The following is a 24879-nucleotide window of genomic DNA, read 5'->3' on the forward strand; positions in this document are numbered from 1 at the left end:
GAACGGCTCTGGATTGTAGGACAATGACCATTTCCAGAGTTAGCATATCAAAAAAAAAAAAAGTCGATTTTGCGCTAATCATTTTGGTTTTGCGTTTACGAGTATTGCGGCTAAATGTAAAAAAATAAGGTTTTCAGCCGACTTCAGTTTTCTTGCCGATATCAATTACAATTCATAACGGTAATAGCAACAAACCATTGTATTAAGGTATGATGGGCTTGATCAGAACAAATTTGAAATGACCCTAATGTAATTATTCTTGATCTTGCCCTTTCTAACGTAGGAATTATTCAAAGTTAGGATGGACCATTCTGTCTCACAATCAAGTACTACCAGCGGTGGTAGTGGTAGTTCAGACATTCAAGCTATACCATATCACGGTGAGCCAAAAGGGGATGAAAATTTAACTCATCAAAAGATAACACCTGCTTTTATCAATGCTTATTATGCCAAGGATGAAAAAACTTCAACTGATTATTTTAAAGAAGAATCAAAACCAAAAGAAACACTTTGGAGAAAAGCATTAGCCATCATATGGCCAAATTATGTCTTAGATCATTTAGATTATGCTTCTTTTAAAACGGTGGTAAGAACTTGGTTTCAAGTATGGGTAGGTGCACTTCTCTGTGTGATTCCTCTTACTAGTCATTGGCTTGGTAATGCTGCTTATCTTATTCATATTATGGGATTCATTGCTGCTGCGGGTGGATCACTGATTATATTAAATATTATGATTTCATTCATTTGTTTCTTTTATTGTATGGTTGGTTGGCTTCATGGAATTATAGCTATGAAGATTGGAAACATACTTCGTGATTCGATAACATCTGAACAACTTACTGAATCCTTAATAAATGAAGGTCTATGTACTCTTGAGAATATTGAACAATGTTTAGCAGATCAAGTATTCACAGGTCGGTATATTACAACTAAAGTTTCAGCAATTTATTGCTTAGCCCTTATTTCAGGTATGACTGTGATGGGATTGAGTCAGAAATTTCATCCTGTGATTAGATTAGGATTCATCACTGGGGTTATTACGCTTGTTATAAATTGTTGTTATGGAGTTTTCTTCCCTATATTTGATCCGAAAGTACTTGGATTGGTAGTTGTTAAACCTATGGGAGTATCATTTGCTTTAAAAATAGTTACGGCAATGGTAGTTTATCCTACCACTTCTAGTTATTTGTATTTTGGAGGTTCAACTAAGATTTTAAAAGCTTTGAAAACATCTTCAGAAAATCATATTCGGTTATTTAAATCGTTGAAACCTTCAGTCGATAATTTTTCCAATTATAAGAACTATTCAACAGATGTTACTGGACTTCGAGGTAAAATTGGATTATTAGAGATATTAGCCGCCACTTCCAAATTTGAAATTTCATATGGAAGATTTGATATTGGAGATATTGGAGAATTTCGGTCACTTTCAAAGAATTTAATTAGTCTTTCTTCGGGATATAGTTATTTTTATCAAATGTTGGATGAAAGAAGGGATTTCGCTTTAAATATTTTTAGTAATTTAGCCAGAAGGAATAGTGCCACATCAATTCATCAACCATCATCAACAACTGGCAATCAACGGTTCTTGGCGGTTTCCTTACATGATTCGTATAAAGCTGTGGGTGAATATGAACATAAGAAGAGAATCAATGTTTTACGGAAGAGAGTGAAAAATATTGATGTCGATGAAAGAATCCGTTTAGAAGATCTTGATAATATTTCTGATACTATTAAAGATCAATTTTTATCCATACTTGAAGCATCGGATATGGGTCTTGGAATAATCACATCGTGGTTAGCAGCTGCTAATGATTTCCGAATTTATTCATTATTCATTCCAGGTCAATATAAAGCTAAACAACAAAAACAACGAGAATTACATGATCAACTTTTGGTTGCGAAATCTAAAATTCAACATGAACTTGATAATATCATTGATATTGAAAATTTCGAACAACGGATTAAATCAAAAACCAGGAATGAAGAAACTTTATTATGTCTTTTGAATCAAACTTGTCTTTTCATTCATCTTGTTAAAGGTCAATGTAAACAATTACTTAAAATCATGGACTTATTCTTATCCATAGATGAAACTCGACCAGTACCAACTTTAATCACCTGGTTTACCAAATCAAAAAGAGAAGCTCCCGATCATATCATGACATCTCAAACTGATATTACCGAAACTCCAACTTATCTATCAAGTGAAATTCAAGAACGTGATCCTGATACATTACCACCATCAAATTTAATTCAAGCCATTGGAACTTATTTTGTTAAACTCTATAAAATACTCTCTAATGATCATCTTTGGTTTTGGATAAGATCAGGTGGCTTGGTATGTATTGGTGCATCACCATATTTTGTCCGTACTACTGCTCATTGGTATTACTCCAATCGATTAATTTGGTTAGTTATTATGATTGGTGTTTCAACATCTGAATCAGTAGGGGAAACTTTATATGTATTCTGGGCCAAATTATTCTATTCATTCTTTGGATGTTTATTAGGAATGGTAGGATGGTATATTTCAGCCGGGAAAGGTAACGGTAATTATTATGGATTTTTAGTGGTATGTGCTGTTTTATTTTTATATTTATCATATTATAGACACTTTTCAGTTCATTTAAGTTTAGTACCTGCTATTCTTTTTGGAGTTACCACATCTTTAGTGTTGGGTACGAGTTGGGTTGATGGACAATATAATAAATTAGCTAATGTAGGAGAAGGATTCCGAGTTGCATATTTAAGATTCATTAGTGTGGTGATTGGACTTTCAATTGGATTTTTTGCATGTCTTGTTCCAAAACCATTAACAAGCAAACATGAATTAAGACATCTTGTATCAGGTTTAATCCATCAAACCGGAAATATTCATTGTGATGTATCTAAATTTGCCTTATTAAGATTACAAAATCCAAATCATCATGTATTACGAAGACATGATCTTGTCATTGAAAGATTTAGATATGTGTTATTGAAATTAGCTAAAATATCTCCCTTAATGGTTCCATTACATCATGAAATCCCCTTAACTGGGTATTGGCCCGAAAAGAAATATAAAAGATTACAAGTGTTATTAATTGATATTACACAATTATATTTCCTTTTATTACAGATATTTGATCAACTTGAAGATCCTCAAATTTGGATTCCAAAAATAATCCGAAAAGTAGGATGGATAGATTCATCATTGGTGGCGGATACATTTAGTATAGTTCATATGGCTTCCGATGCCATTAAGAATAGTAATTCATTACCTCGTATAACTGAAGCTAATTTATCTTTAAAACATGCTGATTTATTAATGAAACAATGGGGGATAAACAAATTATCATTAAATGAAAGATATTATCAAGATGATAAACAACTTGATTCTGTAGAAGATCAACAATTACAAGATTCAATTATGGGAAATATCGATTATGAAGCTTTCTTTTCAAATGATGGTCAATCCAATGTGGTAGCGTTGTTATATGCCCATATGATTTATAAACGATTTGATGAATTAATGATCATAGTTAAGGGTTTAGTAGGTGAGAAGTATGATTATGATTCTCAATTATTTGAGGAAGATGAGTATGATGTGTTAATTGGTGAATGATCAATGAATATACAGATGTGGTTAGATCTTTTTATTATTAATTAGTGTTTTATATTTATTTATTTATTTATTCTTTATTTTACAATTATATATAAACCTTTAATATCCCGTATTGTATAAAGTTTTAGTTTTGAAAATTTTTGGATTAAGCTTATAAAGATAAGTTAATACCTTTTTCTCTAGCAGCTTCACCATACTTTTTAATTCTAATAGATTGAACAGCAATAAAACCTGAAGTATCTTCTGGAGAGAATCCAGTTAATTCATCCATGGATGATTCAGTTTCATCATATAATTTTTCAGTATCAGAAGATCTACCCAAGATAGTTAAAGAACCTTTATAAGCTCTAGCTCTAACGGTACCATTAACAGTTTTTTGAGATGGTTCAATCATGGATCTGATATATTCACCTTCTGGAGTGAAATACATACCATTATAAAGAATTTTTGAATAAGTGACAGTAACAAATTGATCTCTAATGGCTCTAACTTCACGATCTAAAGTTAAACCTTCTAAATCAACATGAGTAGATCTTAAAATGGTTAAACCTGGAGTTTCATAACAACCTCTTGATTTAATACCAATAAATCTATTTTCAACAATATCAATTCTACCAACCCCATTTCTTCTAGCTAAAGCATTAGCTTCTAAGAATAATTCAACTGGTTCAGTAACAATTTTTTTACCACCATCTAAGATTAATTTAACTGGTAAACCTTTTTCAAACACAACTGAGAAATCTTCTGGAGTATCTGGAGCATCAGTTGGATCAACGGTTAATTTCCACATATCTTTTGGAGGAGTAGTATCAGGATTTTCCAAAATACCAGCTTCAAAAGAAATATGAGCTAAATTTTCATCAGTTGACCATGGTTTAGCTTTAGTTTGAGCCACTGGGATACCCTTTTCATTTGAATAATTTAATAAATCATTTCTACCAGCAAATCTATTAAAGAAAACTGGATCTCTCCAAGGAGCAATGACAGTAACATCTGGTTTTAAAGCATAAAAGGATAATTCAAATCTAACTTGATCATTACCTTTACCAGTACAACCATGAGAAACAGCAAAACAACCATATTCTTCAGCCACTTTGATTTGAGCTTCAGCAATAACAGGTCTAGCTAAAGAAGTACCTAAAAGGTAAACATTTTCATAAATGGCATTAGCTTGAATAGCAGGGAAACAAACTTTTTCGACAAATTCTTTTCTAACATCAACCACAACGAATTTAGTAGCACCAATGGCTAAAGCTTTCTTTTCAGCAGCTTCGAAATCTTCTTCTTGACCAATGTTGGCTAAAAAGGCAATCACTTCATAACCTTCTTCTAATAACCAAGCTAAAATAACTGAAGTATCTAAACCACCAGAGTAAGCTAAACAAACTTTACCTTTTGACATTATTATGTGAGAATGTATATATAAAACTGAATTAATCAATTACTTATTAAATAAAACAAAATTCAAGAAGAAGAAAGGAAAGTGAAAAATTTTTCAAAAGAAACGGGGGAGATTATTTATATATCAATTTAATTTTGTCGACCACAGTTGAAAAATTTTGATTTCTTCTTCTTCCTTTATTCATCGAATGATAACGTAGCGCGCTTAATATTTTAAATCTATTACCCAATTAGGAATGACTCATCTAATTAGTCAGAAGGGCACGACCCCCTATCTAGTATACAGGACAGAGTAGAAAAATTTTTTCATCCAACGCCTTTATTTAATCATAGTTAATAGAGAATGCCTTATGAAATAATATTATGGAATTGTAATAATTAGTGTAAGTGTAAACGTGAATGTGGATGTGAACGACATCATGTCTGACTTTATTAATTGTAATTTATTTTGTTGCAATTATTTTTAAATGACATGTAATTTAAGGTGTATTGTGTAGTAGTTATGAGTTTGTGTTTGCGGAGTGAGGGAGGTCTAGGTCAATTTTTCTCTCATCCAAATCCATTTTTAACCGCTTTTACAAATTAGTAGTTAAACTTGTACTTTACTTAATTACTACATTCCCAATTGATCATGACAACACCGTCTAAATCAGTATATATTCCCATCAATGATCAAACACCATTATCATTCTTCTTAGATTTGGGTCCTCTTTGTGTATGTTTTCTTCTATATTCTAATTGATTGATTGATTTAGATACTAACTCTACTCTACTACATAGAGTAATGAGAATTACGCTGAATGTCATCAATTAGCTCAAGATAATTTCATGAGATGTGATGAAGATGATAAATCATGTTGTTGTTATTATATTAATGTGGTTCATCAAGAATGTCGTCAATTATGTTCTACATTTGTATGAATTTACCTCTATATTGATTTTTCTATGTTTTTTGGCAGCACATTTCTAACAAAAATTGGGGATGTAGCATCATGAAACTTATTATCGATTAAAAGCATTATGTTCCAAAGTTGATTATCAAACTATCATTGATACGTTACCAGCTGAGAATATAGGTAGAATCATTCCTCCTTCATTAAGTAATAATAGTGATTCAACCACAACTACAACATCCTCTACAACTACAACTAGTACCACCAATATCAATCAATTTTATAATAATAATAAAACTAAATTAAGAAATGATTGGAAATCATCATATCCTAAACATTCCCTTGATTATGATTATTATAATAGTGAAGAAGGTTATCATCATTATCATCAATCTAATTCTAATATTAAACAAATTATAAATTCTAAATTATTTATTGGATTAATATGTATATTAATTCCTGTTTATATATTTAATAATATGTGAAATTGAAATTGAAATTGAAATTGAAATTGAAATTGAAATTGATGACTCTCCATTATTTAGTGAAGAAATAAAATTTGAATCATCATCATCATAAATAATTTAACGGGAAGATTCCTTTTTTTTACTGAGACGTTGCCCCCGCAGACTCACACTGTCTCACTAAAAAGTTTTCAGTATTTCTTTTTTCTGTTCTGGCTCACTAAATAAATTAAAAATTAGTGGAGTGATTAAGAGTCTCCTCATTATTTACTTTTTACTTAATAGCAATTTTAAATATTGACTATGAGTCTAACTACCATACTTAAATACTTATTAGTATGATTTTTATTTCATTTATGATAATAAGATTGAATGGTTTTCATTTATTATTGTTATCTGTATATAGACACACCACATCAATCTATCTATCAGTATATAAATAAATTATCAACTTATCTATTCAGTGTGTGTGTGTATCAGTGTGTGCCGTATAGTTTAAAGGACTCACTCTCTCACTAAAAATTTAACGGAGAGCAAACAGAAAGGAAAAAAAAAAATCTGCCAGTTGATTCGAAGTCACTCACAACAAAAATATATAAAAACTTAATCATTGTGACTAATAAATCATTTAACTTATACAACCACCCTTATCCTATCCTTTTTAATGGACCATATCATATAGACTTTAATATATACATATCAACCACAATGCTGCAAGTATTACCTCCGCATATATCCAGTTCAGTACCCTCCTCCAATACTAATCCTGATGTATCTTCATCATCAACCTCCATACATAGATCTCCGTCCCCTCATATAACCAATACAACTCCACCAGATCAACATCATCCTAAGAAATTAGGTGTAACTCATTCTATACGAGAGAAATTAAGCTTTCAAGATGAACGATTATGGAAACGATTTTCGGCTCGAAGATTGGAATTAATCGATACATTAGATTTATGTTCTAAAAAAGCAAGTGAACAAGAAGAAGAAATTAAACGAGTGGCTCAAGCTTTACGATTAGAATTTAATTATTCAACTGATTATGAACAAGAATTTGATAAATTAGTTAGAGCTGCTGTTCAAAGTGTTCGAAGAAATCGTAAACGATCATCCAAATCAAAAAAGAATCATCATCATAATGGTGAAAAAAGAGTTAAAATTGAAGGTCAAACTAATCAAAGTGAAGCTGATGAAGAAGAAGAAGATGATAATGAAACTGTAAGTGATACAACTTATAGAAATCGATTTGTTTCTGAAATAAGTCGATTAGATTCTGATTCTCAAGGTCAAACTGATTTAAATTATTCTCGAACTAAAAATTTCTCTTCTGATGATAAAGCAAAAGCAACGATTGATAATATGATTAAACCTCGAATTTTACAAAATCATCCTCATAATCATCAACCTCCACTTCATCCATCTCATCCTCCTCAACTTCATAATCATCTACATCAACCTTATCAACCTAGTAATGTAAGTTCATCATCATCATCTTCTTCACCTGCATCATTTCAAAAAATACCCGGTGGCAATGGTAATGGCAATACTACCGTTTTACCTCCTATTTTACCTATTAATGATGATTATTTAGCTCCTCCTCCAAAATTAGATGCAAATGCCGCTAAAGGGATAATTATAAATCATATTGAAAGATCAAAAACATGTTCTGAAAGTGTATCTAAGAAATCAGAAAATTTACAAGTATTAGGAAAATTAATTATTCAAACTTGTATATCATATGTATTTGAAAAATCATTTGAAAATGTGAATGAAACTTCAATTCAATATTTAAGAAATAAATTAAGTGGAGATATTTATTTAGCTCGATTTTTTCGAGATTTAGATCCAAGTACTATCACTTCTATAAGTGATGAAGTGGCTACTATTTCATTATATACTCTTTTAGGTGGAGTGGTTAAAGATTTTGGATTTGAACAAATTATTTTCCCATTATGTGAGATTATTTATGTATCAATTTTAGAAGAATATCCTTTAATTGCCAAGAATTCAATTCCATTCAAATATAGTGATTATTTAAATAAATCAGAATCAAATTCATTGAATTCGTTGGCTACATTAGCGACTGAAATGCAAGAACAACAACAACAACAACAACAACAAGCGATTATAAGTGCAGCTAATAGTAGTAGATCATTATCACCTGAATTACATCCTTATAATCGTAATGCCTCAACCACCACTAGTACTATTACCAGTCCAAATATTGAAAATAAACAAGTTATATTAAGATTTATTAATCAAAGTTTGGAATTCACTTATAGTACGAAGAATTCAGCTCCGCCTCGATTTATTGAAATTATAGAAAACGCAAGACAAGCATTTAATTTAAAACATGATGTGATATTAGGGATTAAAAATAGTAAGAATGGAATTATGATGCAAAATGATTTTGATTTGGAACGATTATTTAAAACTAGTTCGGAATATAGAATTGAATTAGAGATATTTACTCAACGATCAAAAGCCATACCGATATATGAAATCACTAGTGCTATTATCCCCAATTCAAGACATACTCCTCCTAATATTAATGATCCACCACCTTCAGTTCCACCACCACCTACACTTCATCATGTAAGTACAGAGAAATATATTTTACCTCCACCGTTAGTTATAAATCATCATTTACCCCCAGCATTAAGAGGATCCCCCATAATGAATAGTACTAGTAGTGGGAATGGAACTAATAATGGAGGTATAGTGGGTAAACCACCATTTAATTTCTTATCTAACAGTAGTGAGGAATTGATACAACAAACAAAAACACCACCACCAGCAATGTTACCTCGATTTCAACCATTGTTATAGTAAATGTTGAATTGAAGGGATGAGTCGATGTGGGAGTGATTTAAAAGGTCAATTATATAAACAAGTTAATCAATAAATAAAAGTTGTAACCATGTGTAACGTTATATATTATTATTATTATTAATATTAATATTATTATTAAGACAATGTGTTTAATGCTTATCTTTACAATGTGTAAGTTAGTTTATTTTCACAGCCAAATTGAGTCTAATTCAATCTTATAATCCCTATTTGTAAAACCCAACCAAAACCATTGATGACATAATATCTTATATAATACCCTCAAAATAAATCGTTGACATCATTGATGGTGCATAGTATGCCAAACCTGTATATAACCCCGTTTAATATGGTAGCATTCCTGTTTAGGGTGTTGGGCTGGGCCAACAAATAACTTTATGTTGAGTATGACCTGTATATAGTTAATGCTGCGAATAATTTTTTTTTCAGTGTGTAACGGGCGGTTTGATTTAGTATGAGGAATTGAAGGTTGTTATATATATATATATATAGATAATCTACCTGATCATACTATTTGTTTCTTCTTCTTCTTCTTCCCTTTCCTCTTTCTTAGTTATACATTTCCATATTCCTTTCTTAGTCTAATCAACTAATCTACCCCCAATCAAATCAATCAATCAAATCAATCAACCAACCAACCCTGTCTCCCCCCAATCAATTCACCTATTTATTCAACCCAATTGATTGTATAAACCTCCTATTCCAACTCATCCTTCCTTCCTTCATCAATCAATTATAGAACCTTTTGAGATATACTGAATATATACATCCATCTGCCATATATCATATATATAATCTTTTTTTATTTTCCAGTTTTCCAAATCCATCTTTTTCCAATTATATATATATATATATATACCTTTTAGTTATATATATTTCATCATTATCTGAAAAGTTCATCCCAAGATTAATTACCGAATATTCCATTTAGATATAGATATTCCTTCATTTCATCCAAACTCAGATCTAAACCAGTATATACACTTCTAGTTTAATCTGTCATTTAAGAGATCAATTCACATCATAACAAGAATTAGATTTATTAGGTATGTACATTTACTTTTACTTTTACTTTTACTTACAATACAACCCAATCATATCGATTGATTCATCATCAATTGATGGTACGATTGGTTGATCTAGCGTCTAGGCATGGTCCTACCATCCACCATCAATCATTCTCACTTATAATACAAGTCAATAACACCCCATTGACACGTCTGTTGCCAAACCTTTATTGAGTGCTGCCATTTTTTGTGAATTTGGTTGTCTCTTACTGTCAAGTCAACTCTCACCAAAAAAAAAAATGTCAATACTCCGATCCCCATCAAAAAAAAAAAAAAAAAAAAAAATTCTGAAGAAAATTCCTGTATACAGTCCAACGGCTAAAAGAGGAAGAAAGAAACAAGCACATTCAGGTTTTGCCTTAAAGTTGGGTTTTTCATATATTCACTTCATCAACCAATTCTACCATTCATGACTTTCGTTTAGTGTATTACTTCTATCTTTCCTCCTATAAACTTCCTTATCTTGTATTATATCTGTTTATGACTGTTGGTGCTAGACGCACACTTATAAAACGAATCTCATTTACTAACTTTAAACTTATTCATAGATATTTATCTACTTCATTTTCATTATCATCTTCCACTAAATTATCAACTTCATCCATCCCTTTAAGTCGTTCAAGACTAAAACAACAACTTAACTTTGTACATAATAATAATAATAATAATAATCATTTTATTAATTCATTTTTTAAAAATTCAATTCGAAGAATTTCATTGTTTAAATCTAAATTTATTAATAAATACTTAAAATCAATCATAATGTCAACTTCATCAAATACCCCAAGTATAGAGAATAAAGAATCTTCTCCCGATTATTCTTCTTTACATTCAGGTTTACCTGATCATTTCAAAGGTTTAAATACCGTTCATAATGCTGAACCTTCAAAAGTAACTGAATTCGTTAAACATCATCAAGGTCATACTGTCATTTCTCGTGTTTTAATTGCTAATAATGGTATTGCTGCCGTTAAAGAAATTAGATCAGTTAGAAAATGGGCTTATGAAACTTTCCGTGATGAAAGAGCTATTCAATTCACCGTAATGGCAACTCCTGAAGATTTATCTGCCAATGCTGAATATATTAGAATGGCTGATCAATTCGTTGAAGTTCCAGGTGGTACTAATAATAATAATTATGCTAATGTCGATTTAATCGTTGAAATCGCTGAAAGAACTAATGTTCATGCCGTTTGGGCAGGTTGGGGTCATGCTTCTGAAAATCCTTTATTACCGGAAAAATTAGCTGCTTCTAAAAATAAAATCGTCTTTATTGGTCCTCCTGGTAATGCTATGAGATCTTTAGGTGATAAAATTTCTTCCACTATTGTGGCCCAACATGCTAAAGTTCCATGTATTCCATGGTCTGGTACTGGTGTTGATCAAGTCGTCATAGATGATGAAACTAATTTAGTTTCTGTCGCCGATGATATTTATCAAAAAGGGTGTTGTGATTCTCCAGAAGATGGTTTAATCAAAGCCAAACAAATTGGGTTCCCTGTTATGGTCAAAGCTTCTGAAGGTGGTGGTGGTAAAGGGATTAGAAAAGTTGATAGAGAAGAAGATTTCAAAACTTTATATCAACAAGCTGCCAATGAAATCCCGGGTTCTCCAATCTTCATTATGAAATTAGCTGGTGATGCTAGACATTTAGAAGTTCAATTATTAGCCGATCAATATGGTACTAATATTTCTTTATTCGGTAGAGATTGTTCTGTTCAAAGAAGACATCAAAAAATTATTGAAGAAGCTCCAGTTACCATTGCTAATAAAGAAACTTTCCATGCTATGGAAAATGCCGCTGTTAGATTAGGTAAATTAGTGGGGTATGTTTCAGCTGGTACCGTTGAATATCTTTATTCTCATGCTGATGATAAATTTTATTTCTTAGAATTAAATCCAAGATTACAAGTTGAACATCCAACTACTGAAATGGTTACTGGTGTAAATTTACCGGCTGCTCAATTACAAATTGCTATGGGTATTCCAATGCATAGAATTGCTGATATTAGAACTCTTTATGGTGTTGATCCTCATACTTCTACTGATATTGATTTTGAATTCAAAACTGAAAATTCATTAGCCACTCAAAGAAGACCAGTTCCAAAAGGTCATACTACTGCTTGTCGTATTACTTCTGAAGATCCAGGTGAAGGTTTCAAACCTTCTGGTGGTACTTTACATGAATTAAATTTCAGATCAAGTTCCAATGTTTGGGGTTATTTCTCCGTTGGTAATCAATCTTCTATTCATTCCTTTTCTGATTCTCAATTCGGTCATATTTTCGCCTTTGGAGAAAATAGACAAGCCTCAAGAAAACATATGGTTGTTGCTTTAAAAGAATTAAGTATTAGAGGTGATTTTAGAACTACGGTTGAATATTTAATTAAATTATTAGAAACTCCAGATTTCGAAGATAATACCATTACAACTGGTTGGTTAGATGAATTAATTACCAAAAAATTAACTGCCGAAAGACCAGATCCAATCTTAGCTGTTGTTTGTGGTGCTGCTACTAAAGCTCATATTCAAGCTGAAGAAGATAAAAAATCTTATTTTGAATCATTAGAAAAAGGTCAAGTTCCAAATAAAAATTTATTAAAAACTATTTATCCAGTTGAATTCATTTATGAAGGTCAAAGATATAAATTCACTGCTACTAAATCTTCAGCTGATAGTTATACTTTATTCTTAAATGGTACTAGAGGTGTGGTTAAAGTTAGAGCTTTAGCTGATGGTGGTATCTTATGTATTATCGGTGGTAAATCTCATTCTATCTATTGGAAAGAAGAAGCTTCTGCTACTAGATTATCTGTTGGTGGTAAGACTTGTTTATTAGAAGTTGAAAATGATCCAACTCAGTTAAGAACTCCTTCTCCAGGTAAATTAGTTAAATTCTTAGTTGAAAGTGGTGATCATGTTGCTGCTGGTCAACCATATGCTGAAGTTGAAGTTATGAAAATGTGTATGCCATTAATCACTCAAGAAGATGGTACTATTCAATTAATTAAACAACCAGGTTCAACTGTTAATGCTGGTGATATCTTAGCTATCTTAGCTTTAGATGATCCATCAAAAGTTAAACATGCTAAACCTTTCGAAGGTACTTTACCTGATTTAGGTGAACCAGAAGTTCAAGGTGCTACCCCAGCTTTTAAATTCTTACAATACACTACTATTTTAAGAAATATCTTACAAGGTTATGATAATCAAGTTATTATGAATTCTACTGTTAAGAATCTTATTGAAGTGTTAAAGGACCAAGAATTACCATATTCTGAATGGTTAAATCAAGTATCTGCTTTACATTCAAGATTACCAATCAAACTAGATGAAACTTTAACTCAATTAGTCGATAGAACTCATTCTAGACATGCTGAATTCCCAGCTCGTCAAATCCTTAAACATTTACAAAAAACCATCAATGATCCAGCTACTGATGGATTATTTGAAGCTACCATTGCTCCATTATTAGATATTGTTAAAAGATATTCCAATGGTCTTGTTGAACATGAATATAATTTCTTTGCTTCATTAATCGATGAATATTATATTGTTGAAAAATTATTCTCCGGTGATAATACTAGAGAAGATGATGTTATTTTAAAATTAAGAGACGAAAATAAAACTGATTTAAACGTTGTTATTACTACCAGTTTATCTCATTCAAGAGTTTCTGCTAAGAATAATTTAGTATTAGCTATTTTAGATGAATATCAACCATTATTACAATCTTCTTCAAGTGTGGCCTCCGAAATTAAAGAATCATTGAAGAAAATCGTTCAATTAGATACAAGAGGTACAGCTAAAGTTGCTCTTAAAGCTAGAGAAATTTTAATTCAATGTTCTTTACCTTCAATTCAAGAAAGATCTGATCAATTAGAACATATTTTAAGATCAGCTGTTTTAGAAACCTCTTATGGTGAAATCTATGCTAAACATAGAGAACCAAAATTAAGTGTTATTCAAGAAGTGGTTGATTCTAAACATACTGTATTTGATGTTTTATCTCAATTCTTAGTTAACCCAGATGAATGGGTTGCCATTGCTGCTTCCGAAGTTTATGTTAGAAGATCTTACAGAGCTTATTCATTAGGTCCAATTCAATACCATTTCCATGATAGATTACCAATCATTGAATGGAAATTCCAATTACCAAGTTTAGCATCATCTCAATATAATGCCATTCAACATTTGAAAGATCCGTCCAATAATAATGTTATGAATAGAGCTGCTTCTGTATCTGATTTATCATATGTCGTTGATGCCAAAGCTGATTTAAAACCAAGAACTGGTATTTTAGCTCCTTGTAGACATTTAGATGATCTTGATGATATGATTACTGCAGCTTTAGAAAAAATCCAACCTTCTGGTGCCATTAGTTTTAAGACTAAAGGTGATCAACCTGATTTCGTCAATGTTCTTAATATCGTCGTTACTAGTATTGATGGTTATGAAGCTGAAGAAGAAACTTTAAACAAAATTCATGAAGTTCTTGATGAATTCAAAGATGATTTAACTTCAGCTGGTATTCGTCGTGTTACCTTTGTTGTTGCTCATAAAATTGGTACTTATCCTAAATATTATACTTTCACTGCTCCAGAATATAGTGAAAATAAAGTTATTAGACATATTGAACCAGCTTTAGCTTTCCAATTAGAATTAGCCAGATTAGATAACTTTGATATCAAACCTATCTTTACTGATAACAGAAATATTCATGTTTATGAAGCTGTTGGTAAGAATGCTCCATCTGATAAGAGATACTTCACTAGAGGTATTATTAGAACTGGTGTTATTAGAGATGAAATCAGTATTAGTGAATATTTAATCGCTGAATCTAATAGATTAATGAATGATATTTTAGATGCTTTAGAAATTATTGATACTTCTAATAGTGATTTAAATCATATTTTCATTAACTTCTCCAATGTTTTCAACGTTCAACCAGATGAAGTTGAAGCTGCTTTTGGTTCATTCTTAGAAAGATTCGGTAGAAGATTATGGAGATTAAGAGTTACTGGTGCTGAAATCCGTATTGTTTGTACTGATCCAAAGACTGGTACTTCATTCCCATTAAGAGCCATTATTAATAATGTTTCCGGTTATGTTGTTAAATCTGAATTATATATGGAAGTTAAAAACACTAAAGGTGAATGGGTTTTCAAATCAATTGGTCAACCAGGTTCTATGCATTTAAGACCTATTTCAACTCCTTATCCTGCTAAAGAATCCTTACAACCAAAGAGATATAAAGCTCATAACTTAGGTACTACTTATGTTTATGATTTCCCTGAATTATTCCGTCAAGCCACTCTTTCACAATGGAAAAAACATTCTAAACTGAAGATTCCAAAAGATATCTTCACTTCATTAGAATTAATCAATGATGAAAATGGTGATTTAACCGCTGTTGAAAGAGAACCTGGTTCGAATAAGATTGGTATGGTTGGTTTCCAAGTTACTGCCAAGACTCCAGAATATCCTCGTGGTCGTCAATTCATTATTGTTGCCAATGATATCACTCATAAGATTGGTTCTTTCGGTCCCGATGAAGATAAATATTTCAATAGTTGTACTGAATTTGCTAGAAAATTAGGTATTCCAAGAATCTATCTTTCTGCTAATTCAGGTGCTAGACTTGACATTGCTGCTGAATTAGTTCCATTATTCAAAGTTGCCTGGAATGTTGAAGGCAATCCAGATAAAGGTTTCAAATACTTATACTTATCTCCTGAAGACAATAAAGCCATCGTTGACTCTGGTAAAGGTAACACCATTGTTACCGAAAGAGTTGTTGAAGAAGGTAAGGAAAGATATGTCATTAAAGCCATTGTTGGTGAACAAGATGGTTTAGGTGTTGAATGTCTTAAAGGATCTGGTTTAATTGCTGGTGCCACTTCGAGAGCCTATAAGGATATTTTCACTATCACTTTGGTTACTTGTAGATCTGTTGGTATTGGTGCTTATTTAGTCAGATTAGGTCAAAGAGCTATTCAAATTGAAGGTCAACCAATTATTTTAACTGGTGCTCCAGCTATCAATAAATTATTAGGTAGTGAAGTTTATTCATCTAATTTACAATTAGGTGGTACTCAAATCATGTACAGAAATGGTGTTTCTCATTTAACTGCTCAAGATGATTTAGCCGGTGTTGAAAAGATCCTTGAATGGTTATCTTATGTTCCAGCTAAACGTGACATGCCAGTTCCAATCTTAGAATCTGAAGATCCATGGAATAGAGAAATTGAATATTATCCACCAAAGAGTGAACCTTATGATGTCCGTTGGTTAATCGAAGGTAAACAAGTTCCAGGTGGTGATTTCGAATCCGGTTTATTCGATAAAGATTCCTTCCAAGAAACTTTATCAGGATGGGCCAAGGGTGTTGTTGTTGGTAGAGCTCGTCTTGGTGGTATCCCAATGGGTGTTATTGGTGTTGAAACCAGAACTGTGGAAAACTTAATCCCAGCTGATCCAGCCAACCCTGATTCTACTGAAATGTTAATTCAAGAAGCTGGTCAAGTTTGGTATCCAAATTCTGCTTTTAAGACTGCTCAAGCTATTAATGATTTCAATAATGGTGAACAATTACCATTAATGATCTTAGCTAACTGGAGAGGTTTTTCTGGTGGTCAAAGAGATATGTATAATGAAGTTTTGAAATATGGTGCCTTTATTGTTGATGCATTAGTTGATTTTAAACAACCAATCTTCACTTATATTCCACCTAATGGTGAATTAAGAGGTGGTTCATGGGTTGTCGTTGATCCATCCATTAATGAAGAAATGATGGAAATGTACGCTGATGTTGAAGCCAGAGGTGGTGTCTTAGAACCAGAAGGTATGGTTAGTATCAAATATAAACGTGATAAATTATTAAGTACTATGGAAAGATTAGATCCAACCTATGCTGAATTAAAGAAGAAATTGAATGATACTTCATTATCTCAAGAAGAACATTCTCAAGTTTCTGCTAAGATTTCTGCTCGTGAAAGAGCCTTATTACCAATTTATCAACAAGTTTCTGTTCAATTTGCTGATTTACATGATAGATCAGGCCGTATGCTTGCTAAAGGTGTTATCAAAAAGGAAATCAAATGGACTGAAGCTAGACGTTTCTTCTTCTGGCGTTTACGTAGAAGATTAAATGAAGAATATGTCTTAAAATTAATTGGTGAACAAATCAAGAATGCTACTAAATTAGAAAAAGTCGCTAGATTAAAGAGTTGGATGCCAACTGTTGAATATGACAATGATGAAGCTGTTAGTACTTGGATTGAAGAACATCATACCAAATTACAAAAGAATATTGATGAATTGAAACACGAAGCTACTCGTCAAAACATCGTTAGACTTTTGAACGAAGATCCAGAAAGCGGTTTCTCTGTCATGAAGGAATTAATTGGTTCCTTACCAGAAGAAGAAAAAGCAGCTTTCTTAAAATCACTTTAAGTCAAACACTTTTAATTAACGATGATCGATGCTATTTTCTCTTTTGTTTTTGCACAGATTTTTATAATTTGACTTTGCTTATTTTTATATTTGTCTTTTTTATTATTATTATTTGATTTTATGTTACTTTTATTAGAGATTTATTCATAGATCAATTTACTCTTTTTATATCTTACTTTAATTTTTAATCTTTTATATATTTATTTAGGAAAAATGGAAAACTATTATTTAAAAAATTAAATTTTGTTGTAGTAGCTAGTTTTTGCGTACAAAATCAACAGGATTTTTTTTTGCAGTAACTTTAAGTCTTTTTGATTTAATGGTTTTGATACAATTATTTCAGATGGCAAGATGATAATTAGAGTACTAGGAGTGTATTTATTGTTGTTGGTTACAAGTTGTAATGCAACCATTCCTTATTTGGTGTCGTTGAAAAGTACTGAAACTATAGAATCATTTTTAAATTATGATATATTATATCCCAAATCTCAACAAGTCAAGGCGCTTATAAGCAATTCATTTTCATTCGGTAACTTTACAGGGTTTTCTGGAAACTTTTCAAAAGCAGTCTTGGATAGATTAAAACGATGTCCATTGGTGGCAGAAGTTACTCCTGATATTATATTAAAAGCTTTTGATGTCACTACTCAGGAAGATGCTCCTCGGCACTTGGCCAGAATATCAAGAAAGAAAAAGTTAAAGCTGGGAACTTACTTTGAATATCGATATAACTCCAAATCACAAGGAAAAGGAGTTAATGCATATGTTCTAGATTCAGGTGTTCAATTGAAACATCCAGAATTTGAAAATAGAGGAAAATTTGGTACTGATTTTACTAAGGAAGGTTCAGGTGATACAAATGGACATGGAACTCATGTTGCTGGTATAATTGGATCTAAGACTTATGGAGTAGCCAAAGAAGTTGATATCTATGAAGTTAAAGTTTTAGATAAAAATGGTTCTGGTTCATTAAGTACCATTATATCAGCCATTGAATTTGTGGTTAATCATAGAACCAGAAGTGGAAGACCTGGGGTTGCAAATCTTTCTTTAGGCGCCTACAAGAATTCGGTATTAAATAAAGCCATTGATGCTGCTTATAATACAGGTTTGGTTATGGTTGTTGCTGCTGGTAATTCAAACATCAATGCCTGCTTATCTAGTCCAGCTGGTGCGGAATCAGCTTTAACAGTTGGAGCCATTGATGATTATAGTGATGCCTTAGCTTCCTTTTCAAACTGGGGAGAATGTGTTGATGTATTTGCCAGTGGAGTTTATGTCCAAAGTCTAAGTCCATTCTTCGATGAACCTCAACACTTATCTGGAACATCCATGGCAGCTCCATCAGTAGCAGGATTGGTAGCAAATTTAATGAGTGAAGGAGTACCATATTCCAAGGTCAAATCTACATTAATTGAAATGTCACTAAAGGATAAAATACCTAAAAGTTCATTACTTTTAAGAAGAAGAACTCCAAATAGAATCGCCTATAACGGAATAGAGGAATATGATTCAGATTCAGGCTCTGATAGTGACGATGATGATTAGTTTATGGTTGTTTAATTTAATTTTAAAATAGAAAAGTTTTTATAGTTAAATTTCTGTTGTAACTGTAAACTAGACGTCAAAAAAAAAAGGTTTGTTGTTTTTCAAATTTGGTTGCCATTTTTTTACAACACTATCTTTTGACAAGCGGTAATCAATCAATACATCCCTTTGTGATATATGAATCAAGGAAGATCAGTATCTAGTAGTTCAGAATGCCAAAACAGAATGCAACAGCTAGACTACCCGATACGTCCAATGTGTATGATAATGATCCAATTGAGTTTTTAAAATTGGCAGCCACTGCCATGAGTAAGATTTACCGATCCTAAACTTGACAAGTGTCAATCAATCAATCAACTAACACACATAGGTCATCGGGATATTGCCTTTGGTAATGTTACGCCTATTCCATTGAGTGGATTCAAAACCCCCTTTGTTAATTCGAGTCGTTGGGCAGATGTTAATAGATTAGGTGAAAGACTTGAGGATAATGAGGATAGGAAAAAGCAAGAAGGTGGAATCTTTGCAGAAACTTATATTTATGATTTGTTTGCCAAATCTCATGATTCATATCCTGCCTGGAATCCTCCTGATAATGTACCGATTACAAGAGAAGCTATTGAATCCATTTTTATTCAATTGACTGAAGTGTTTGGGTTTCAATATGATAACACGAAGAACATGTTTGATTATTTATTAAGGTTATTAGATTCTAGGGCTTCAAGAATGGGACCATTTCATGCTTTGAAATCTTTACATGCTGATTATATTGGAGGAGTTAATGCTAATTTTAAAAAATGGTATTTTGCTGCTCAGTTGGATATTGATGATGCCAAAGATACCGATACTACTAAGAAAAGGTCAAAGCAGACTTATCAGGCATTGGAACAAGCTGAAGCTCAATGGTGCTTAAATATGAATTCATTGTCTGCAACTGATTGTGTGATCCAAGTAGGTTTATACTTATTGTGTTGGGGAGAAGCAAATAACATAAGGTTTATGCCTGAATGTTTGTGTTTTATATTCAAATGTTGTAATGATTATTATTACTCATTGGATTCAAATATTCCTGTCAAAAATGCTACTCCAAGTTTTCTAAATCATGCCATTACTCCTCTTTATACATTCTATAGAGATCAATGTTATCTGGAAGTGGAAGGAAAGTATTATCATAAAGATAAAGATCATAAATCTATTATAGGGTATGATGATATGAATCAATTATTTTGGTATAGACAGGGTCTTGATAGAATGCAACTCTCAAAGAAAAAGATGAAGTTAATGAATATGAAGCCAAGTGAAAGATATTTATATCTTAACGATGTCGTTTGGAATAAGGCTTTCTATAAAACTTTTAGAGAAACTAGAAGCTGGTCTCATGTTTTTGCAAATTTTAATCGTATTTGGATTATTCATATATCTGTTTTCTGGTATTATACTTCATTGAATTCACCAACACTTTATACTCGTAACTATCAGCAACATTTAGATAATCATCCTACAGCACAAGCAACTTTGACTGTAATGTCATTAGCTGGTGCAATTGCTGTTGCTATTTGCCTTATTAGTACCTTTATAGAATTTAACTCGGTACCTCGTATGTGGTCAGGGGCACAACCTTTGTTCAAGAGAACCATTTTCTTAATGATTACTTTAGCAGTAAGTGTTGCTCCAACTGTTTATCTATTTTTAACAACTCCATTAAATGTTCAAAATACATCTGGCCTCGCGATTGCTATTTCTCAGTTCGTATTCTCCATATTTTTAGTCTTCTACTGTTCTATTGTTCCACTTGGTAAATTGTTTGACAATTACCCTGATAAGAAAAATAGGAGATATTTGCCTACCAAGGTATTTACAAGTTCATTTTATCCCTTGAAGGGATCTGATAGAGTAGCATCATATGGTTTGTGGTTTTCTATATTTGTTTCAAAGTTCGTTGAATCTTACTTCTTCTTGACTCTTTCTTTAAGAGATCCTATAAGAGAACTTAGCGATATGAGTATGTCCAGATGTGCAGGTGAAGTATGGATTGGCACCTGGTTATGTGCTCATCAAAGTAATATAGTCTTAGCTTTGATATACTTAACAGATGTTGTATTATTCTTTCTTGATACATATTTATGGTATATTGTTTGGAATACTATATTTTCGGTTTGCAGGTCATTTTACATAGGAACATCCATCTGGACTCCTTGGAGGAATATCTTTTCAAGATTGCCTAAGAGAATATTCTCGAAGATTATTGCAACTCCCAATGATAAGAATATTAGAGCCAAAAAGTTGGTATCACAAGTTTGGAATGCTATTGTAATTTCAATGTATCGTGAACATTTACTTTCCTTGGAACATGTTCAAAGATTGATTTATAAACAGGTTGCTAATCCAAATGTTGAAGGCGGAACAGTTCTTAAAGAGCCAACATTCTTTGTATCCCAAGAAGATCAGACGATGAAGTCAGCTCTATTTTATGAACAGTCGGAAGCACAGAGAAGAATTACATTCTTTGCACAGTCTTTATCTACGCCAATGCCTGAAGTAAATGCTGTTGATTCAATGCCATCCTTTTCTGTATTGATTCCACATTATAGTGAAAAGATTACACTATCTTTGCGTGAGATAATTAGGGAAGAGGAGCAATATTCACATGTTACTATGTTAGAATATTTAAAGCTGTTGCATCCAATTGAATGGGCATGTTTTGTTACTGACACCAAGTTGTTGGCTGAAGAGTTTGAAAGTGATTCTTCTAGTCCCAATGTGCACAAAGAATTACAAGATGATTTGCCGTACTATTCAGTAGGATTTAAGGTAGCAACACCAGAATATATTCTAAGAACTAGAATATGGGCTTCCCTTAGGTCTCAAACTTTGTACCGTACTATATCAGGGTTTATGAATTACTCAAGAGCAATTAAATTAATGTTTGATATTGAAAATCCAGACTCTGCATTTGACGATGAAGTTGCTAAGCTAGAATCTGCAGCAGTGATGGCTCTCAGAAAGTTCAGAATTATTGCTTCGATGCAACGTTTTATTCACTTTTCAGCGGAAGAAAAGGAGAATGTGGAACTTTTGCTTCGAGCTTATCCAGAACTTCAAATCTGTTACTTAGATGAGGAGATTGATCCCGAAACTGCAAAGAAGAAATATTATTCTGTTTTAATTGATGGCGGTTGTTCCATCTTAGAGGATGGCTCAAGAAAACCAAAGTACAAAATAGAACTATCTGGAAACCCTATTTTAGGAGATGGTAAGTCTGACAACCAGAATCACGCTGTAATTTTTAGTAGAGGTGAATATATCCAATTAATTGATGCTAATCAAGATAATTATCTTGAGGAATGTTTAAAGATTAGAAGTATTCTTGCAGAATTTGAAGAGATCCATGTTTCGCAAGATCCCTATTCAGCTGATTTGAAGTCCACGGAACATGCACATCCAGTTGCAATTATTGGTACTAGAGAATATATCTTCTCAGAAAATATTGGAATTCTTGGTGATGTTGCTGCTGGAAAGGAGCAGACTTTTGGAACATTGTTTGCAAGAACTCTAGCCCATATTGGGGGAAAGTTACATTATGGTCACCCAGATTTTTTGAATGGAATATTTATGACTACTAGAGGTGGTTTATCAAAGGCACAAAAGGGTTTGCACTTGAATGAGGATATTTACGCAGGTATGAATGCTGTCTTAAGAGGAGGTAGAATTAAACATTGTGAATATATGCAATGTGGAAAAGGTCGTGACTTGGGATTTGGATCTATCCTTAACTTCACTACCAAAATTGGTGCTGGTATGGGTGAACAAATGCTTTCAAGAGAGTACTTTTACTTGGGTACTCAATTGCCATTAGACAGATTTTTATCCTTTTACTATGCTCATCCTGGTTTTCATCTTAATAATGTATTCATTATATTGTCTATTCAATTGTTCCTTTTTGTTGGTGTGAACCTTGCTGCTTTAACTAATGAGTCCACCATATGTGAGTTTGATCGGTTCCGTCCTATTACAGATCCGAGAAGACCAGTTGGATGTTATAATCTTATACCAGTTGTACAATGGTTAGAAAGAAGTATTTTCTCAATTTTCATTGTTTTCCTTATTTCATTTGTGCCTTTGGGAGTCCAAGAATTAACCGAAAGAGGTATCTACAAAGCGTTAACCAGACTAAGCAAGCATTTTGCATCATTTTCTCCTTTGTTCGAAGTGTTTGTTTGTCGAATTTATGCTAAGTCTTTGGTCAGTGATATTGCCATTGGTGGTGCTCGGTATATTGGTACAGGAAGAGGATTTGCAACCATACGTGTTCCGTTCTCAACGTTATACTCTAGATTTGCTTCAGAGAGTTTATATTTTGGTTCTCTATGTTGTTTGCTTATCCTTTATTGTTCAATTTCAATGTGGAAGTTATCTTTGCTTTACTTTTGGGTTACAGTTATAGCCTTATTGATTTGTCCATTTTTGTATAATCCTAATCAGTATTTGTGGACCGATTTTTTCATTGATTACAAGGATTATCTACTGTGGTTAAGCAGAGGTAACAGTAGATCAAATGTATCTTCTTGGATCAGTTTTAGAAGGTTGAGTAGAAGTAGAATCGTTGGTGTCAAAACAAAAAGACGCCATTTCAATGAAGATTTTAAAGTATTAAGTGATATTCGTCCTTCAAGATTTAATTTAATTCTTTCCGATTCTGTACTTCAATTGTCAGGTATGTTTTTAGTGGCTTTTGCTTATTTGTTTGCCAATGCACAAAATGATGCTAAAGGAACTTCTCCAGTGAATAGTCTTAAGAGGGTTCTAATTATTACAGCTGCTCCTATTGTGGTCGATGCTGCAGTTTTGATTGTGTTCTTCTTTGTTTCATTAGTTTTGGGTCCAATTATGTCCTTGATATTTAAAAGCTTTCCGACCTTCATTTCTGTTATAGTCCATTCAATTGCCATTATTAATCATATTTTCTTTTTTGAATTACTTTGGTTATTTCAAAATTGGGATTTTTCAAGAGCCATATTAGGATTTACACTTTCAGTAATGATTCAAAGATGGTTTTTTTTCCTTATAACAGCAGCACTTGTATCCAAAGAATTTAGACATGATAAATCAAATAGATCTTGGTGGTCAGGAAAATGGATTACTGCTGGTCTTGGTTGGTATATTTTGACACAACCGCTTAGAGAGTTTGTTTGTAAAATCTGTGAAATGAGTTATTTTGTGGCAGATGTTGCGGTTGGTCATTTAATATTATTTGCCCAAATTCCTATTTTATTGATTCCTTATTCTGATAGATGGCATTGTTTGATGCTTTTTTGGTTAGAACCAGGGAATCAAATACGTCCTAGAGTGCTTTCCAAAAAGCAAAAGAGAAAGAGAAGATGGACGGGAAATTTGTATACCTTGGTATTTATACTTGCTATGGTCATTGCTTCTAGTATATTCGTATTCCCATATGTTACTACCAAAGTTTTAGATATTGATCTTGAGCAATATCTTCCCGCTATGTTTGCTGATTTGGTCCAACCTTATAGAGTTATTAATACGAGAAAGGGATTACATAAAGGTTTAATTAAATCACCATTTTAAAT

The 24879-nt window shown here is 32.3% G+C and overlaps 7 protein-coding genes across 7 annotated transcripts; 6 read left to right on the forward strand and 1 right to left on the reverse strand. All coding sequences in view use genetic code 12, as the record gives it.

The window, feature by feature from the left end:
* Positions 1-3683, forward strand: DFJ63DRAFT_247994 (aromatic acid exporter family protein). Its single transcript, XM_064904375.1, has one exon. It carries the CDS (start codon positions 302-304, stop codon positions 3605-3607), a length of 3306 nt encoding a protein of 1101 aa, XP_064759660.1. The 5' UTR covers positions 1-301; the 3' UTR covers positions 3608-3683.
* Positions 3684-3758: 75 nt separating this feature from the next.
* Positions 3759-5009, reverse strand: ARG1 (argininosuccinate synthase; the record flags this gene model as incomplete). Its single annotated transcript, XM_064907553.1, has 1 exon — positions 3759-5009. The coding sequence occupies one exon, from the start codon at positions 5007-5009 to the stop codon at positions 3759-3761; it is 1251 nt and encodes a 416-aa protein (XP_064759661.1).
* Positions 5010-5639: 630 nt separating this feature from the next.
* DFJ63DRAFT_337655 (uncharacterized protein) lies at positions 5640-6386 on the forward strand (the record flags this gene model as incomplete). The annotated part of the gene is made up of 3 exons (XM_064908584.1): positions 5640-5723; positions 5789-5923; positions 5997-6386. The coding sequence occupies 3 exons, from the start codon at positions 5640-5642 to the stop codon at positions 6384-6386; spliced, it is 609 nt and encodes a 202-aa protein (XP_064759662.1).
* A 687-nt stretch (positions 6387-7073) lies between these two features.
* DFJ63DRAFT_315575 (uncharacterized protein) lies at positions 7074-9200 on the forward strand (the record flags this gene model as incomplete). Its single annotated transcript, XM_064906570.1, has 1 exon — positions 7074-9200. The coding sequence occupies one exon, from the start codon at positions 7074-7076 to the stop codon at positions 9198-9200; it is 2127 nt and encodes a 708-aa protein (XP_064759663.1).
* A 1850-nt stretch (positions 9201-11050) lies between these two features.
* On the forward strand, positions 11051-17743 carry ACC1 (acetyl-CoA carboxylase; the record flags this gene model as incomplete). Its single annotated transcript, XM_064905332.1, has 1 exon — positions 11051-17743. The coding sequence occupies one exon, from the start codon at positions 11051-11053 to the stop codon at positions 17741-17743; it is 6693 nt and encodes a 2230-aa protein (XP_064759664.1).
* A 245-nt stretch (positions 17744-17988) lies between these two features.
* Positions 17989-19632, forward strand: DFJ63DRAFT_248343 (S8 family peptidase). Its single transcript, XM_064904377.1, has one exon. It carries the CDS (start codon positions 18095-18097, stop codon positions 19289-19291), a length of 1197 nt encoding a protein of 398 aa, XP_064759665.1. The 5' UTR covers positions 17989-18094; the 3' UTR covers positions 19292-19632.
* Positions 19504-24877, forward strand: GSL2 (Gsl2p; the record flags this gene model as incomplete). Its single annotated transcript, XM_064906571.1, has 2 exons — positions 19504-19600; positions 19662-24877. 2 exons carry the CDS (start codon positions 19504-19506, stop codon positions 24875-24877), a joined length of 5313 nt encoding a protein of 1770 aa, XP_064759666.1.
* Between the last annotated feature and the right edge of the window lie 2 nt (positions 24878-24879).

Source organism: Scheffersomyces coipomensis (assembly GCF_036884675.1).
Source record: "Scheffersomyces coipomensis strain NRRL Y-17651 chromosome Unknown DFJ63scaffold_8, whole genome shotgun sequence".
In the NCBI taxonomy this organism is placed as follows: Eukaryota; Fungi; Ascomycota; class Pichiomycetes; order Serinales; family Debaryomycetaceae; genus Scheffersomyces; species Scheffersomyces coipomensis.